The sequence below is a fragment of the Oncorhynchus masou genome, chromosome 24 (genome assembly GCF_036934945.1).
Source record: "Oncorhynchus masou masou isolate Uvic2021 chromosome 24, UVic_Omas_1.1, whole genome shotgun sequence".
NCBI classification, from domain to species: domain Eukaryota; kingdom Metazoa; phylum Chordata; class Actinopteri; order Salmoniformes; family Salmonidae; genus Oncorhynchus; species Oncorhynchus masou.
Window position 1 is genome coordinate 73,966,928 of NC_088235.1, and position 19,482 is coordinate 73,986,409.

General features: G+C 43.5%; 1 protein-coding gene across 2 annotated transcripts in view; it reads right to left on the reverse strand.

Moving 5' to 3' along the window:
* LOC135512615 (zinc transporter 7-like) overlaps positions 1–17,279 on the reverse strand; it is a 31,194-nt gene extending 13,915 nt beyond the window's left edge. Inside the window, exons 1-7 of one of the 2 annotated variants that reach the window (XM_064934825.1) lie at positions 17,114–17,279; positions 16,456–16,557; positions 15,800–15,913; positions 12,647–12,734; positions 12,352–12,484; positions 4,809–4,991; positions 3,988–4,035 (exon numbers count right to left, since the gene is read on the reverse strand). In XM_064934825.1, coding sequence (XP_064790897.1) covers positions 3,988–4,035; positions 4,809–4,991; positions 12,352–12,484; positions 12,647–12,734; positions 15,800–15,913; positions 16,456–16,557; positions 17,114–17,193 — 748 coding nt within the window. In that variant the 5' untranslated portion in view covers positions 17,194–17,279. Of the gene's footprint in view, positions 1–3,987; positions 4,036–4,808; positions 4,992–12,351; positions 12,485–12,646; positions 12,735–15,799; positions 15,914–16,455; positions 16,558–16,695; positions 16,763–17,113 lie in introns of those variants that run through there. The other variant, XM_064934826.1, reaches the window with a different exon arrangement.
* Between the last annotated feature and the right edge of the window lie 2,203 nt (positions 17,280–19,482).

Below are 19,482 nucleotides of genomic sequence, written 5' to 3' on the forward strand. Positions count from 1 at the left end.
CAAAAGTTTAAGAACACCTACTCATTCAAGGGTTTTTCTTTCATTTTACTATTTTCTACATTGTAGAATAATAGTGAAGACAGCAAAACTATGAAATAACACATATGGAATCCTGTTGTAACCAAAACAAGTGTTAAACAAATCCAACAATCCTTTGCCTTGATGACAGCTTTGCACACTCTTGGCATTCGCTCAACCAGCTTCATGAGCTAGTCATTTAGAATGCATTTCAACTAACAGGTGTGCCTTGTTAAGTACATTTGTGGAATTTCTTTCCTTCTTAATGTGTTTGAGCCAATCAGTTATGCTGTAACAAGGTAGGGGTGGTACACAGAAGATATCCCTATTTGGTAAAAGACCAAGTCCATAGTATGGCAAGGACAGTTCAAATAAGCAAAGATAAAAATGACAGTCCATTACTTTAAGGTCAGTCAATCGGGAAAGTTTTTGCGACTACACTTGAAATTATCAAGCGCTATGATGAAACTGGCTCTCATGAGGACCGCCACAGGAAAGGAAGACCCAGAGTTACCAGCCTCAGAAATTTCAGCCCAAATAAATGCTTCAGAGTTCAAGTAACAAGACACATCAACAGTACAGAGGAGACCGCCTGAATCAGGCCTTCATGGTCAAATTGCTGCAAAGAACCCACTACTAAAGGACACCAATAAGAAGAGACTTGGGCCAAGAAACATGAACAATTGACATTAGACCGGTGGAAATCGGTCCTTTGGTCTGATGAGTCTGTGAGACGCAGAGTAGGTGAATGGACGATCTTCCCATGTGTGGTTCTCACGGTGAAGCATGGAGGGAGTGTGATGGTGCTTTGCTGGTGACACTGTCAGTGATTTATTTATAATTCAAGGTACACTTAATCAGCATGGCTACCACAGCATTCTGCAGAGATGCACCTTCCCATTTGGTTTGTGCTTAGTTTGGCTATCATTTGTTTTTCAACAGGACAATGACACAAGAAACCTCCAGGCTGTGTAAGGGCTATTTGACCAAGAAGGAGAGTGATGGAGTGCTGCATAAGATGACCTGTCCTCCACAATCACCCGACCTCAAACCAATTGAGATGGTTTGGGATGAGTTGGACAGCAGAGTGAAGGAAAACAAGTGCTCAGCATATGTGGGAACTACAAGACTGTTGGAAAAGCATTCCAGGTGAAGAGTGCCAAGAGTGTGCAAAGCTGTCATCAAGGCAACGGGTGATTACTTTGAGGAATCTCCAATATATTTTGATTTTTTTTGGTTACTACATGGTTCCATAGATGTTATTTCATATAGTTGGTCTTCACTATTATTCTACAACGCAGAAAATAGTAAAAATAAACAGTCAAGGCCATGACTAGATACAGTATCAGAACATTTAAATAGTGGTCAATTACCATTTTTTTTATAACTCAATTTTATCCACTTTTGTTTAGTCCTTCAATTGAAATGCAACATGAATGGAATTCCATTTTGGAGTTTGGCTGGGGTTAGCCTTCGGAAGTTGAGATATTGTGTAACACATTCATTGTAGCACAAAAATTTAAAAAAGAGGAAAAAAATAAGCATTTACCAGTTATTTAAAGGAGCACGTCAATAAGAAAAAAATTATAATTTGCTACTGTGCCTATAACCTACAATTTGACAAAAGAAATATCAACCAACCTCCTGGGTTCCAGCTTCATAACAATGCCACCCAAAGAAGAGGAATGGTCCTCAATCAATGGCCAAAAGGGAACAGTGGTTCAGTCACCTTCTGCACTGTCAGCTCCCCCTTCCTCTCTCCTATCCACCTCCTCTGTTCTCCAGAGCCCCCTACGCCACCCAACTTCCGCACTGTCAGCTCCCCCTTCCTCTCTCCTATCCACCTCCTCCGTTCTCCAGAGCCCCCTACGCCACCCCAACTTCTGTGTGGGCCCAGTGTTTCCCCTGAGCAGGCCTCCCAAAAGGCCCAGTCGCTCTCCCCCTCTTCATTTCTCTCTATGTGCCGGGTGAAAGGGACAAACTACTTTATCCTTTCCCACAGAAGCCTGGACAAAGGAGTTTAGTGACAGTTCTCCTGGACTCTTTCTCAGATGTAATGGTGCCTTGACATTTCCCCACCAAATTCAAGTTACCAGACCCATTAAATCGCACTCCATTTCAAAGGTTTTTTGCAGAGATGTTGGAAATACTGCCAAACAGATAGTCCTACTATGTCAAGGCAGTCCTACTATGTCAAGGCAGCCGTACCCTATAATCTATGCATAACCCCCCCACAGTATTCTTCCCTTGAACTGGATGAAAATGTATCCCTACAATCTCACATGCAACATTATAGCCCATTAAGGACGTGTCGTATGGTAGTTTACCAAGTCTGACGTGAGTAAATATTTTAAGACGATCAAAATAGTTTGTGCACAGTCCACATACAGTGCATTCGGAAAGTATTCAGACCCCTTGACTTTACACCTTTTGTTAAGGACCAGCCTTATTCTAAAATGGATTACATATCCATTATTCTCAGAAATAAGTATTCATGGATTATTCTCAGAAATCTACACACAATACCCCATAATGACAAAGCAAAAAACATGTTTAGAATTTGTTACAAATGTATAAAAAAAAATTAAAAAACTTATTTACATAAGTATTCAGATCCTTTTCTATGACTCGAAATTGAGCTCAAGTGCATCCTGCTTCCATTTGATTGGAGTCCACCTGTGGTAAATTCAATTGATTGGACATCATTTGGAAAGGCGCAGAGTTGACAGTGATTGTCAGTGCATAAACCAAGCCATGAGTTAGAAGGAATTGTCCGTAGAGCTCCGAGACAGGATTGTGTCATGGCACAGATCGGGGATGGTTACCAAAACATTTATGCAGCCTTGAAGGTCCGCAAGAACATAGTGGCCTCCATAATTCTTAAATGGAAGAGGTTTGGATCCACCAAGACTCTTCCTAGAGCTGGCCTCCCGGCCAAACTGATCAACAGGGCGGGGGAGAATGGCTTGGTAAAGGAGGTGATCAAGAACCCGATGGTCACTGACAGAGCTCTAGAGTTCTTCTGAAGGAGATGGGAGAACCTTCCAGAAGGACAACCATCTCTGCAGCACTCAACCAATCAGGCATTTATGGTAGAGTGGCCAGACGGAAGTCACTCCTCAGTAAGACAGCCCACTTGGAGTTTGGCAAAAAGGCAACTCTTTGGCCTGAATGCCAAGCGTGACGTCTGGAGTAAACCTGGCACCACCCCTACGGTGAAGCATGGTGGTGGCAGCATCATGCTGTGGGGATGTTTTTCAGCGGCAGTGACTGAGACACTAGTCAGGATCGAAGTAAAGATGAATGGAGCAAAGTACAGAGAGAGATCCTAGATGAAAACCTGCTCCAGAGCGCTCAGGACCTCAGACTGAAGTGAAGATTCACCTTCCAACAGGATTTTTTATTTATTTTAATTTTACCTTTATTTAACCAGGCAAGTCAGTTAAGAACAAATTCTTATTTTCAATGACGGCCTGGGAACAGTGGGTTAACTGCCTGTTCAGGGGCAGAACGACAGATTTGTACCTTGTCAGCTCGGGGTTTGAACTCACAACCTTTCGGTTACGAGTCCAACGCTCTAACCACTAGGCTACCCTGCCGCCCCGATAGCGACCCTAAGCACACAGCCAAAACACATGAGGATCTGCAGAGAAGAATGGTACAAACTCCAAATACAGGTGTGCCGAGCTTGTAGCGTAATACACAAGAAGACTCGAGGCTGTAATCGCTGCCAAAGGTGCTCCAACAAAGTGCTGAGTAAAGAGTCTGAATACTTATGTAAATGGCTTGTAAAAAAAATATTTTTTTATAAACACAAATAAACTGTTTTTACTTTGTCATTAGGGGGTAGTGTGTACAAATTGATGAGGGAAAATATTTTTTAAATCAATTTTAGAATAAGGCTGTAAGGTGAACAAAGACAAGTAAAAAGCTGCATCAAATTAGTCAAGTCATTTCAATGTTCAGTACCTTGCAAAATCTGTTTGCTGGAGCCCTTCCCTGGCGTGTGCAGTTCATCTGAAATAAAATACAATTCATGCATTAATTAAATACAGCAGACAATTAGTATTGACTATAGAAAACAGGGCAAACCACAAATGAGATTTACAACAGCCTTTCAACTACCTGGATAGGCTCATCGAGACTTCTGCTGGGACACAACGAAAAGGGAGTGAAGTGCTGCCACATATGCTTAAAACTCCAGCTCACATATCAAGTTCTAGCAAATACTAAATTGTGTGAATAGCGATAGACAACAGTAGAACGAACAGTCAAGAATTGCATAGTGAACATTCAGGCCTAATAAACTAATCCCCCTGCCCGACATCATTGAGTCCCCTTGAGCAGACAGCATCAGCAATGTGGCAATAGCGCCACCTAGTGTTTTAGGCAAGGTAGAATTTTGCACATTTGGGCAACTTATCCAGTGTGCAGAGCTTTAAAAACATTTTTTTTTATTTTTTTAAAAGAGGCATCACAGACCCAGGTAGGAATTGATTTGGGATTGGACTTCTAAAGCAAACACACAGAAGCAGAAAACTAATTTAAAATGGTCTTCAATAAAATCACCAACAATTGTGACAAAAACCCAATTTTTAGGAAATTGTTGCCAGTTGCCACAAATCATACACTGCACATTCACTCTCCTCAAATGGTTTTGCGTATTTACCTAAATTAAGATTTTAAAACATTGGATGCCACTGAAATAACTACCAATTCTAGAACAAAATTATTCTCTCATACTGCATTACAGGCATTTGGTTCTGTGCTAGGAAGTGCTGTTGCCTTACCATGGCAGTGGGGCCCCTCGTGGGAGTGGCTGTGCCCATGTCCGTGCCCTCCGTGGCTGTGCCCGTGTCCATCTCCATGGCTGTGCTCGTGCCCATCTCCATGTTTGGACTCGTTCCCATGCCCCCCATGGCTGTGTCCGTGACCTGCATTGCCATTGAACAGAGAGTGGCTGTGGCTGTGACCTGCAAAAGACCGTAAAACACACATTACACCTACAAATACATTTGTGTTGTCAGTTCCATTGAACATAAAAACGTGAATTAATAATAATTTGGTCTTGGTGTTTAGGGTCTATTAGGGGGTGCGCCCAACTTGAGGAATGTGTTCTGTAAAAAGCACTCAATGTTTGGAGAGGTGCCGACTATGGAAAAGTACAGTGGGAAAGTATTCCGACTAAAATCAAATTTTATTTGTCACATACACATGGTTAGCAGATGTTAATGCGAGTGTAGCGAAATGCTTGTGCTTCCAGTTCCGACAATGCAGTAATAACCAACAAGTAATCTAACTAACAATTCCAAAACTAATATCTTATATACAGTGTAAGGGGATAAAGAATATGTACATAAAGATATGAATGAGTGATGGTGCAGAGCAGCATAGGCAAGATACAGTAGATGGTATCGAGTACAGTATATACATATGAGATGAGTATGTAAACAAAGTGGCATAGTTAAAGTGGCTAGTGATACATGTATTACATAAGGATGCAGTAGATGATAGAGTACAGTATATACGTATACATATGAGATGAATAATGTAGGGTATGTAAACATTATATTAGGTAGCATTGTTTAAAGTGGCTAGTGATATATTTTACATCCTTTCCCATCAATTCCCATTATTGAAGTGGCTGGAGTTGAGTCAGTGTGTTGGCAGCAGCCACTCAATGTTAGTGGTTGCTGTTTAACAGTCTGATGGCCTTGAGATAGAAGCTGTTTTTCAGTCTCTCGGTCCCAGGTTTGATGCACCTGTACTGACCTCGCCTTCTGGATGATAGCGGGGTGAACAGGCAGTAGCTCGGGTGGGTGTTGTCCTTGATGATCTTTATGGCCTTCCTGTAACATCGGGTGGTGTAGGTGTCCTGGAGGGCAGGTAGTTTGCCCCTGGTGATACGTTGCGCAGACCTCACTACCCTCTGGAGAGCCTTACGGTTGTGGGCGGAGCAGTTGCCGTACCAGGCGGTGATACAGCCCGCCAGGATGCTCTCGATTGTGCATCTGTAGAAGTTTGTGAGTGTTTTTGGTGACAAGCCGAATTTCTTCAGCCTCCTGAGGTTGAAGAGGCGCTGCGGCGCCTTCTTCACGATGCTGTCTGTGTGAGTGGACCAATTTAGTTTGTCTGTGATGTGTATGCCGAGGAACTTAACTTACTACCCTCTCCACTACTGTTCCATCGATGTGGATAGGGGGATGTTCCCTCTACTGTTTCCTGAAGTCCACAATCTCCTTAGTTTTGTTGACGTTGAGTGTGAGGTTATTTTCCTGACACCACACTCCGAGGGCCCTTACCTCCTCCCTGTAGGCCGTCTCGTCGTTGTTGGTAATCAAGCCTACCACTGTTGTGTCGTCCGCAAACTTGATGATTGAGTTGGAGGCGTGCGTTGCCGCGCAGTCGTGGGTGAACAGGGAGTACAGGAGAGGGCTCAGAACGCATCCTTGTGGGGCCCCAGTGTTGAGGATCAGCGGGGTGGAGATGTTGCCTACCCTCACCACCTGGGGGCGGCCCATCAGGAAGTCCAGTACCCAGTTGCACAGGGCGGGGTCGAGACCCAGGGTCTCGAGCTTGATGACGAGCTTGGAGGGTACTATGGTGTTAAATGCCGAGCTGTAGTCGATGAACAGCATTCTCACATAGGTATTCCTCTTGTCCAGATGGGTTAGGGCAGTGTGCAGTGTGGTTGAGATTGCGTCGTCTGTGGACCTATTTGGGCGGTAAGCAAATTGGAGTGGGTCTAGGGTGTCAGGTAGGGTGGAGGGGATATGGTCCTTGACTAGTCTCTCAAAGCACTTCATGATGACGGAAGTGAGTGCTTCGGGGCGTTAGTCGTTTAGCTCAGTTACCTTAGCTTTCTTGGGAACAGGAACAATGGTGGCCCTCTTGAAGCATGTGGGAACAGCAGACTGGTATAGGGATTGATTGAATATTTCCGTAAACACACCAGCCAGCTGGTCTGCGCATGCTCCGAGGGCGCGGCTGGGGATGCCGTCTGGGCCTGCAGCCTTGCGAGGGTTAACACGTTTAAATGTTTTACTCACCTCGGCTGCAGTGAAGGAGAGACCGCATGTTTCCGTTGCAGGCCGTGTCAGTGGCACTGTATTGTCCTCAAAGCGGGCAAAAAAGTTATTTAGTCTGCCTGGGAGCAAGACATCCTGGTCCGTGACTGAGCTGGATTTCATCTTGTAGTCCGTGATTGACTGTAGACCCTGCCACATACCTCGTGTCTGAGCCGTTGAATTGAGATTCTACTTTGTCTCTATACTGACGCTTAGCTTGTTTGATAGCCTTACGGAGGGAATAGCTGCACTGATTGTATTCAGTCATGTTACCAGTCACCTTGCTCTGATTAAAAGCAGTGGTTCGCGCTTTCAGTTTCACGCGAATGCTGCCATCAATCCACGGTTTCTGGTTAGGGAATGTTTTAATCGTTGCTATGGGAACGACATCTTCAACGCACGTTCTAATGAACTCGCACACCGAATCAGCATATTCGTCAATGTTGTTGCCTGACGCAATACGAAACATGTCCCAGTCCACGTGATGGAAGCAGTCTTGGAGTGTGGAATCAGCTTGGACAGACCTCAGCGTGGGAGCTTGTTGTTTTAGTTTTTGTCTGTAGGCAGGGATCAGCAAAATGGAGTCGTGGTCAGCTTTTCCGAAAGGGGGGCGGGGTAGGGCCTTATATGCATCGCGGAAGTTAGAATAACAGTGATCCAAGGTTGCCAACCCTGGTGGCGCAATCGATATGCTGATACATTTTAGGGAGTCTTGTTTTCAGATTAGCCTTGTTAAAATCCCCAGCAACAATGAATGCAGCCTCAGAATGTATGGATTCCAGTTTGCAAAGAGTCAAATAAAGTTCATTCAGAGCCATCGATGTGTCTGCTTGGGGGGAATATATACGGCTGTGATTATAATCGAAGAGAATTCTCTTGGTAGATAATGCGGTCTACATTTGATTGTGAGGAATTCTAAAATCAGGTGAACAGAAGGATTTGAGTTCCTGTATGTTTCTGTGATCACACCACGTCTCGTTAGCCATAAGGCATACGCCCCCACCACTCTTCTTACCAGAAAGGTGTTTGTTTCTGTCGGCGCGATGTGCGGAGAAACCCGCTGGCTGCACCGCATCCGAGAGCGTCTCTCCAGTGAGCCATGTTTCCGTGAAGCAAAGAACGTTAGTCTCTGATGTCCCTCTGGAATGCTACCCTTGCTCGGATTTCATCAACCTTGTTGTCAAGAGACTGGACATTGGCGAGAAGAATGCTAAGAAGTGGGGCACGATGTGCCCGTCTCCGTAGTCTGACCAGAAGACCGCCTCGTTTCCCTCTTTTACGAAGTCGTTTTTTTGGGTTGCCGGCTGGGATCCATTCCGTTGTCCTGGTTGAAAGGCAGAACACAGGATCCGCTTCGCGAAAGTCATATTCTTGGTCGTACTGATGGTGAGTTGACGCTGATCTTATATTCAGTAGTTCTTCTCGACTGTATGTAATGAAACCTAAGATGACCTGGGGTACTAATGTAAGAAATAACACGTAAAAAAACAAATCTGCATAGTTTCCTAGGAACGCAAAGCGAGGCGGCCATCTGTCGGCGCCGGAAGTACGGACTCCTTGACTTTTCACATTGTTACGTTACAGCCTTTTTTCCCCTCAATCTCCACACAATACCCCATAAAGACAAAGTATAAACAGGTTTTTAGAAATGTTTGCAAAATACAAAACTGAATTATCACACACAGACCAGACCCTTTTACTCAGTACTTTGAAGCACCTTTGGCAGCGATAACAGCCGTGAGTATGACGGTATACGCTTGGCTCACCTGTACTTGGGGAGTTTCTCCCAGTCTTTCTCCACAGACCCTCTCAAGCTCTGCCAGGTTGGATGAGGAACGTCGCAGCACAGCTATTTTCTCTCCAGAGATGTTTGATCGGGCTCTGGCTCGGCCACTCAAGGACATTGAGACTTGTCCTGAAGCCACTCCTGTGTTGTCTTGGCTGTGTGTGTCGCACCAGCCTGAGGTCCTGAGCACTTTGGAGCAGGTTTTCATCAAAGATCTTTGCTCCGTTCATCTTTACCTTGATCCTGACTGGTCTCCCAGTCCCTGCTGCTGAAAAACATCCCCACAGCATGATGCTGCCACCACCATGCTTCACCCTAGGGATGGTGCCAGGTTTCCTCCAGATGTGATGCTTGGGTATTCAGGCCAAAGAGTTCTATCTTGGTTTCATCAGACCAGTAAAGCTTGTTTCTCATGGTCAGAGTCCTTTATTAGGTGCTTTCTGGTAAACTCCAAGCGGGCTGTCATGTGCCTATTACTGAGGAGTGGCTTCCGTCTGCCCATTCTACCATTAAGGCTTGATTATCGGGGCGGCAGTGTAGCCTAGTGGTTAGAGCATTGGACGAGTAACCGAAAGGTTGCAAGTTCAAATCCCCGAGCTGACAAGGTACAAATCTGTCGTTCTGCCCCTGAACAGGCAGTTAACCCACTGTTCCTAGGCCGTCATTGAAAATAAGAATTTGTTCTTAACTGACTTGCCTAGTAAAATAAAGGTAAAAAAATAAAAATAAAATTATTGGAGTGCTGCAGAGATGGTTGTCCTTCTGGAAGGTTCTCCCATCTCCACAGAGGAACCCTGGAGCTCTGTCAGAGTGACCATCGGGTTCTGGTCACCTCACTGACCAAGGCCCTTCTCTCCAGATTGCTCAGTTTGGCCGTACGGCCAGCTCTAGGAAGAGTCTTGGTGGTTTCAAACTTCTTCATTTAAAAAAGATGGAGGCCACTATGTTCTTGGGGACCTTCAATTGTGCAAACAGTTTTTGGTACCCTTCCCCAGATCTGTGCCTCGACACAATCCTGTCTCAGAGCTCTATGGACAACTCCTTTGGCCTCATGGCTTGGTTTTTGTGCTGACATGAACTGTCAACTTTTATAGACAGGTGTATGCCTTTCCAAATCATGTTCAATCAATTGAATTTACCACATGTACTCCAAATCAAGTTGTAGAAACATCTCAACCATGATCAATGGAAACAGGATGAGCTCAATTTCAAGTCTCATAGCGAAGGGTATGAATACTTACGTAAATAATGTATCGTTTTATTACATTTTTTTATAAATTAAACAAAATCTAAAAACCTGTTTATGCTGTGTTTTTTTGTGGTATTGTGTGTAGATTGATGAAACTTTTTTTTTTATTGAATCCATTTTAGATTAAGGCTGTAATGTAAGAATGTGGAAAAGGGGGTCTGAATACTTTCCAAATGCACTGTATAATTTCTAAAAAATAAAGGTGCACACTTTGCTCCCAACAATTTAATGGGTAAACCTTACCCGTTAGGATTACCCATTCAATTGTTGAGAGCATATATAGCTAATCAAACTGACCAAAGCCAGACTATAGGCAGAGCAGAGTCAATCTCCCCTGACAGACAGAAGAGCAAACCACGAAAGGTGGAGCTGAGGTGAGCACAAGCAGCAGCAATGACGTTTGCAGAATGATGAACTAAATTAAAAACGGCCATTGCAGAGGAGTGTTTGTCATCTTTGACTGGATGCGAAGCTCAGATTGAGCTGCATATCATGTGCTGCAGCTTTAAGTCAGGTGTAGGTAGTGCGACTCAATTTCCTGCCACAACTAAACTCAGTAAAAAATAAAAAAAAAATTAAAAAAAAGTAAAACACATCCCTTTCTCAGGATCCTGATAATTCATAAAAATCCAAATAACTTCACAGATCTCTATTGTAAAGGGTTTAAACACTGTTTCCCATGCTTGTTCAATGAACCATAACAACGGTCGTTAAGACACAAACAGCTTACAGACGGTAGGCAATTAAGGTCACAGTTATGAAAACTTAGGATACTTAAAGAGATGTGGCCAGGGCAATAAATTGCAATGTCTGTACAGTGAGACGCCTAAGACAGCGCTACAGGGAGACGGGATGGACAGCTGATCGTCCTCGCAGTGGCAGACCACGTGTAACACCTGCAAAGGCTCGGTTCATCTGAACATCACACCTGCAGGACAGGTACAGGATGGCAACAACAACTGCCAGAGTTACACCAGGAACACAATCCCTCCATCAGTGTTCAGACTGTCCGCAATAGGCTGGACTGAGGGCTTGTAGGCCTGTTGTAAGGCAGGTCCTCAGACGTCATCAGCAACAACATCGCCTATGGGCACAAACCCACCATTGCTGGACCAGACAGGACTGGCAAAAAGTGCACTTCACTGACGAGTCGTGGTTTTGTCTCACCGGCGGTGAAACGGATTCCCGTTTCTCGTTGAAGGAATGAGCGTTACACCGAGTCCTGTACTCTGGAGTGGGATCGATTTGGAGGTGGATGGTCCGTCAAGGTCTGGGGCGGTGTGTCACAGCATCATCGGACTGAGCTTGTTGTCATTGCAGGTAATCTCAACGCTGTCCGTGACAGGGAATACATCCTCCTCCCTCATGTGGTACCCTTCCTGCAGGCTCATCCTTACATGACCCTCCAGCATGACAATGCCACCAGCCATACTCCTCGTTCTGTGCGTGATTTCCTGCAAGACAGGAATGTCAATGTTCTGCCATGGCCAGCGAAGAGCCCGGATCTCAACCCCATTGAGCACATCTGGGACCTGTTGGATCGGAGGGTGAGGGCTAGGGCCATTCCCCCCAGAAATGTTTGAGAACTTGCAGGTGCCTTGGTGGAAGAGTGGGGGTAACATCTCAAAGCAAGAACTGGCAAATCTGGTGCAGTTTATGAGGAGGAGATGCACTGCAGTACTTAATGCAGCTGGTGGCCACACCAGATACTGACTGTTACTTTTGATTTTGACCCCCCTTTGTTCAGGGACACATTATTCCATTTCTATTAGTCACATGTCTGTGGAACTTGTTCAGTATAGATCTCAGTTGTTTAATCTAGTTATGTTCATACAAATATTTACACATGTTAAGTTTGCTGAAAATAAATGCAGTTGACAGTGAGAGGACGTCTTTTGTTTTTGCTGAGTTTAGTATCGCGCCACATATGAGGCAAGCTATTAGTGTTTGAAAAGTGTACAGTGACTGGTGACTTAAGAGCAGAAAGGGGTTAGGCAGTGAGCCTGAGGGAATTTGAGAGAACAACTTGGGGGACCACCAAGTAAAGGAACTGTAGGGGACACAAGTGATGGGTGCATGAGTTGAATCAACTCATGGCTCCACCCCAACACATATGCTTTTAGGCCTAGCATAGAAGCAGTACAGGAAAGTGTGGAGTGACCACTTGTGAGAGAGTGAAGATGGTAGATGTGTAAAGTGACTACAGGAAGAGAGAGAGATCCTCATCTTACCTTCATCCCCTCCGTGAGAGTGGCCGTGGCCCCCGTGCTGGAACACAAAGATGCCCACCAGGTTCACCAGCAGCCCAGCGACAGACACAGGGAGCAGACGATCATGATTCACGTGTGGCGGCTCCAAAGCCCTCTGTCAGAGACAAGACCAGTCAAATCAACATCGTTATTGAGAATTGGCCATCTTAAATAAAAGTTGACAATATAAGACAAGGCCTATCAAAATCATTCAAATCAATGTTCTTTTCAATATGTGAAATACTCCTAATCAAACACATTGTGTTCTGTGGCATACCTCTACGCCTTCTGAGAAAATGAAGAAGGCGGTGAAGATGAGGAACAGGCCATTCACAAACCCTGCCAACACCTCCGCCCTCACATATCTGAAAACAGAAAGGGATGTACAGTACACACAGGTCAACAATAGAGGCTAATCAATGTGACTTAAAAACAGCTGGAGCTATTTCAGTGCCAACAGAAATTGTATTTGAATTCCATCATTTTGTATTTGTATTAGGATATTGAATTTTAATGTAATATTTTTTAAACGTGTAAATGCACAAATGAAATAATTTCATTCATAAATTGAGATAGTATTTGATTTGAAACTGAAATGAATTATTGCATTGAGTTATTTGAATATTTAATTACATTTTCAATATTTATATATTCAGTTTCAATATGGTAGATATTGCATTAATTGTGTATCAAGTTTACAAACTATAATTTCAAGTTAATCAGATTCAAAACCAGAGAGAACATCCTGGTACCTTGCCAGCCAGGAAAGGCAGAGGAGAACAGAGGATTAAACTCTACAGTATACAGAAGCTTCTGGTGGTTTCTAAAGCCAATGTGGCATGTTGAATACATTTTCTGCCTATGAATTTGCCGCTAACGTTTCAACTATTTTGGCTAATGGGTCACAAAAAAAAAGTAGATAACTGTTACACTCCCTATCATCAAACATCTCATTCCATAATCATGGGCATTAATATGGAGTTGGTTCCCCTTTTGCTGCCATAGCAGCCTCCACTTTTCTGGGAAGGCTTTCCACTAGATGTTGGAACATTGGTCTGGGGACTTGCTTCCATTCAGCCACAAGAGCATTAGTGAGGTTGGGTACTGATGTTGGGGGATTAGGCCTGGCTCGCAGTCGGCGTTCCAATTCATCCCAAAGGTCTTTGATGGGGTTGAGGTCAGGGATCTGTGCAGGCCAGTCAAGTTCTTCCACATCGATCTCGACAAACCATTTCTGTATGGACCTCGCTTTGCACACAGGGGCATTGGCATGCTGAAACAGGAAAGGGCCTTCCCCAAACTGGTGCCACAATGTTTGAAGCACAAAAATCGTCAACAATGTCATTGTATGCTGTAGCTCTAAGATTTCCCGATTTCCTAGCCCGAACCATGAAATACAGCCCCAGACCATTATTCCTCCGCCAAACTTTACAGTAGGCACTACGCAGTCGGGCAGAGAGCGTTCTCCTGGCATCCGCCAAACCCAGATTCGTCTGTCTGACTTCCAGACGGTAAAGCGTGATTCATCACTCCAGAGAATGCATTTCCACAATGGAAACCCATTTCATGAAGCTCCCGACGAACAGTTCTTGTGCCGACGTTGCTTCCAGAGGCAGTTTGGAACTCGGTAGTGAGCGTTGCTACCCGAGGAAAGAAGATTTTTACATGCTACGCACTTCAGTGAGTTTGTGTGGTCTACCACTTCGCGGCTGAGCAGTTGTTGCTCCTAGACGCTTCCACTTCACAATAACAGCACAGTTGACCGGGGCAGCTCTAGCAGGGCAGAAATTTCACAGGCCAATGTTTTTCTATGGAGATTGCATGGCTGTGTGATTTTATACACCCATCAGCAACATGTGGCTGAAATAGCCAAATCCACAAATTTTAAGTGGTGTCCACATACTTTCGCATATATCGTGTAGTTTTAAGTCTCCATCAAGGGTCATCATTATAAGGGTAACATGTGACTGACTGGGTTAAGACTGTTGGCCTGCTGAGCTAAAGCCTAGGCATTAGTCCTGTGACTTGGATGGTCTCTTCAAGGAGGTCAAAGGGGGGTGAAGCGTAACGCAAGAGGTTCGGTGACAACGCTCATGTGATGAGTGACTTGTCTGAGACCTGAAAAGTTGCATTGTCTGGCGCTCAGGATACCTGGGCCCGAACCCCATCAGTAAAAAACAAGTCTTCAGGTCTCAGGCAAGGTTACTCATCACATGCATAGATCACCAAACCACCTCTGTTGCACTCATAAAAATGGAGGGCACAGATCCTTATGCTGCCGTTTGCCACGGAAAATGGTAGGCCTGATTTCGAACCCAGACAGTTTGGTGCCGTGATCTCTGAATAGGAGGTCAAAGGGCGTTGAAATGTGACCGAGGTGGTCCGATGAACCACGCTCTTTTGAGGAGTAACTTGCTGCAGACTTGAAGACATGTGTTAGCTTCCTGATTTCCTCCCCAGGGGCTTTAGCTAAGTGGATCGGCACAGTCTTGTGACATATAGGAGACATGGTTCAAACCCAGTCATTCACAAGAGCAAAATGAAATAGGACATAGAAAGACTATGGCAAGGTTATTCAAATATATTCTTATGGAGGTCAAACTTGTCACACGTCCTTCTAACGTGTCCTACGCGGCCTGTGATCAGCATATTAGGGAACAGAAGGCGATTCCATGTCCAAGAGCATTAGCTTCAGGAATGGGGTCATAATAGCTTATAGCCAAAACGGTTCAAACATTAGAGGTAAATTCACTGGAAAAAAATATTCAACATGCCACATTGGCTTCAGAAACTTTACCACAGACAGAGGAGAACAGATAGCTTTTGACTACCTTTCCTGTCTGGAAAAGTACCAGGCTTACATCTCTGTTTTTTTATCTGAATTTAGAGAACTTAAAGCCTCCAAGAAGCTGAATATATTAAATATTGATCAACTTGAAATTAGTTTGTAAACTTGATACACAGACAATGAATTCAATATCTACCATATTGAAACTGAAAATAAATGTTGAACTTCAATTTGAAATTCTATTGAACATTCAATGCAATATTCATTCAATTCAGTATCAAATCATAAAATACAAGGTCAATTAGGACTTCTACGATTCCATTTGTGCATTACAAATTCAAAATCCTAATTCAGAATTATAGAACCTAAATACAATTTCAGTTTGAACTGAAATCACACCATACAGCTGCAACACCTTTGCTACATTAGTAGCAATACACACATCCAAATATGTACTAAAGGTGCAGATTGGCAACCCTGGATATCAATAAAGGCATAAGATCAAAAATACAGGTAATCATACACGCTTGGTAAGACGTCACAAAGTTCAAAATGTTAACATTAGCAGAGGCTCCTTAGCAGTGTTGGAGGCGGCGTTACCTTTGCTAGTGAAGCTACAGTCTACATTGATTGCATACGTACCCATATGAGAATGAGTCATTCGACCTCCACCTGGAAATCACGGAGGCTGCAAGTCCGGCTAAAAGTGCAGTGCAGTCAAAGAACATGTGAAAGGAATCTGATATCAAACCTAAACTGAGAGCATATATACACACACACACACACAAAAAAAACTTGTTAGACTGGACTGTCTCCCGCACCAGATATCCTCCCCAAGCTTTACAATTGCCGGGGGTAAAAGTTACACTAAAACACAAACAAATAGTTTTTTTTAATGAATGACTAAGTTATGGCTGATAAAACATTACTGCACATATTAGTTCTAATTGGCTAGTTACTTGTCTATGGGAACACACAGATTTTATAACAGTGACATTTTAACCCCAGCAGCTGGTTCCAGGCAACAATTTGAACACATGTTGCAGATAGGATGTCCTGGCAGAAATCCATGCATAAAATACAGCTATCAAGATGGATAGCCATTTCAAAACACATAACCAGGGAATAACATGTGTCTAGCTAGATGTTATAATGTAGTTTGTGGTGCATTCCCACTGATGGGAGCCTATGCAAACAACGGGCATTGTTGGTACAACGCTTGCTTAGACATACGTGGCACATCCTGAAATAAGAGTTGCGTTTTTTAGGCTTTTCCCGTCGAATGATACGGAACTTACCTGTTACTCCATATGCCGTACGATAATTCAACAAAAGCAAAGGACAGATTCAGACAAAGAAAGAAAAACAAATTCCGTGATGTTTTATCAGATAGGATCGATCTGGGGGGGAAAAAAGAAATTTCACTGAGTTAGTCGCAGCTAGCGCGAGTTATCAACCAAGCCAACGTCACCTAACTAACGTTTGCTAGCTTGCGCTCATCAAAACAGTAGAGCCAGTTAAGAATTAGAAGTACCTACCTATGTCAAATGTGCAAAATTGCATCAATTTCCTGAACACGCATGTTGTTGACCGCACACAAATATTTAATACTATAACCCCCCCTCCTAGCTAAGTAAGTCGGGAAGTAACTAACTTCCAGCTGTGTTGGCCAGACATTCGTGCATCTGAAGCTAACTGGCTACCTAGACAGCTAACTTAGTTAGCTCAATAGACAAACATAAGGCTAACAAATATCTATTTGGTCAGCAACCAAGGTGGATGGTCCCATACCCCTAGCAAGCTGTTTTTGGTAACTACAGCATAATATTTTGCATCATATATTTCACATCGGAATTAAACTAGCCAGTGAGCATAGAAATCAAAATAGCTAGCTAACAAGCTAATTAAGACCTAAAAAAAAATACATCAAGAACACAAACAAATAAGACAATTTACCTGAACCATCCTGAAATCTTGGCGAGGAGGTTGAATTTGGGTGGCTTGTACTCGTCGTCTTTTATAGATAATGGTAACATTTTAGCAGTCCCTCCCAGGTTGTGCCAAGCTAGCTAGCTAAATACTGCTGGTTTGAGCTGGAACCACCAACTCAGCTCTCAGCCAAATACATCCGATCAATAGAGGTCGCTTGCGCTACCAAAACATGTAATACATGTTATAGGGACTGTACTGCCTGCCTACAGCTATGGTTCAAGTGGTTTTCAGACAGATTCTCAAATAAAGCCAATGAATGGTATGTTGGTGTATGGATACAGTAGGTAATCCTATATTCTGGGGTTCCCATATGGAGGTCCAAGAGCCCCCAGAGTTCTCATTAATGTGCTAAGAACCCCCTATCAGATATGGTATTTGGTATTTTATTAGGATCCCCACCGGCCTGTCTCAATCCTGTGTATTTTATCTAAGGTCATGGAAAAAATTATGTTCGAGCAGATTGATATTAGCAGATATTTCCTTACATAACCTACTATATGAGCTCCAATCTGGCTTTAGGAAATCCCATACAATCAATACTTGCCTACTATATCTAACTGACTACATCAGGAAGGAAGAAGTTGGAGGGAACTTTTGTGGTATGGTTATGTTATATCTCCAAAAGGAGCTTGATACAGTGGATCATGAAATTCTGTTTAATCAAACTAAGAGCCATGGGCTTTAATAACTTAGCAGTAAAATGGGTTAGCTCTTATCTGCAAGAAAGAAAACAGATGGTGAATGTGGATGAGACCCTGTCTAAAACCCAAATCTTGAACTGCGGAAAATCCCAAGGGAGTGTGCTGGGTCCACTTTTCTTTTTGTTGAATATAAATTATCTGAAATCTGCCTGTACCTGTGACCTTTTCCTCTATGCAGATGATTCTCCGCTGTTGGTTTCCCACAAAGACAAAAATGTGGTTGAGAAAGACCTCAGTGCTGAACTTCGGAATGTCAGTAAATGGCAATAAGCTGTCACTTCGCCCTGGAAAGTCCATCTTGTTCGGCTCCAAAGTGAAATTGAGGAAATCCCCTGATTTTAAGGTGGTAGTAGATGACTTAGTGCTCACAGTAAAGTACTGTTAATTATCTTGGATGTGTGCTAGTGTAACCGATGTAAAATGGCTAGCTAGTTAGCGGTGGTGCGCGCTAATAGCGTTTCAATCGGTGACTTGACTTGCTCTGAGGCCTTGAAGTAGTGGTTCCCCTTGCTCTGCAAGGGCTGCGGCTTTTGTGGCGAGATGGTTAACGATGTTTCGAGGGTGGCTGTTGTTGATGTGTGCAGAGGGTCCCTGGTTCGAGCCCAGGTTGGGGCGAGGAGAGGGGCGGAAGCTGCTATACTGTTACACTAGATAACCATCTGACAGAAGAGAGCACGGCACAAAAAAATGATCTCCAAAGTGGAACATAAAATTTGGCTTCTGGCAAGAACCTCCAAATATCTGGATAAGAATGCAATGGTGGCATTGGCAGGGGCTCTTGTTCAGTGCCACTTCAACTATGCGTGCTCTTCCTGATACAATAGTGCCCCACAGATAATACAAAATTAATTGCAGACATCTCAGAACAAATTAGTCAGGATAACTCTTAAACTTCCAGCACGTATTAATCTTGACCATTCCCACTTTGAAAGCCTTAGATTGCTCCAAAGTGGAACGAGAGAGTCTCTCAGACTAAATTGTCTTGTCCATAAGATTGTCCACAGGACGGTCCTCAGGTACCTATGTAAATCCTTTAACTTGGTGAAACTGACATTGTTCATTTTAGATTTAATAGTGGTATGGGGAAATTCACTTTTTTTTAAACTCAGCTGCCATTCTTTGGAATGGTCTTCCAAATAATAGTTTCAAGTTCTCACTGGAAAAATTTCTAAACAGTAGCATGTCTCAAAAGTGAGTAGTAAGATTATAGTGCGTGGCTGAGAAGGAAATGCCCGGGATAGCATATAGTCTGCCTTTTGGTGCCTATTGTGTGTCATATTGTGATTGTCTTGTATATATTAGGTATTGGTTGTTTTATATACTAAGGGTATGTGAGACAAGGGAGATATACCTATGGTTGTTTATTAGGAGTGAAACTGTACTAATTAGCTCATTTTATGAAACAAACAACAATTCTGTCTGTCATTGTCTGTTGCAACTACAACTGCCGCCTAAACTTGCTGCATCCCCCGTCCCCCTTCCAAAAGGACCACAATGGAAATAATCTGTTAAGCGTTGTGTTATCCTTGATGATTTTCTTAAATTGAATGTGGAGGCGTCACTGGCTGGAGCACCCTTATGTACAGTATGTATTGAAAAAATAGACTAATAAATTAAATCCATCAATGAAAA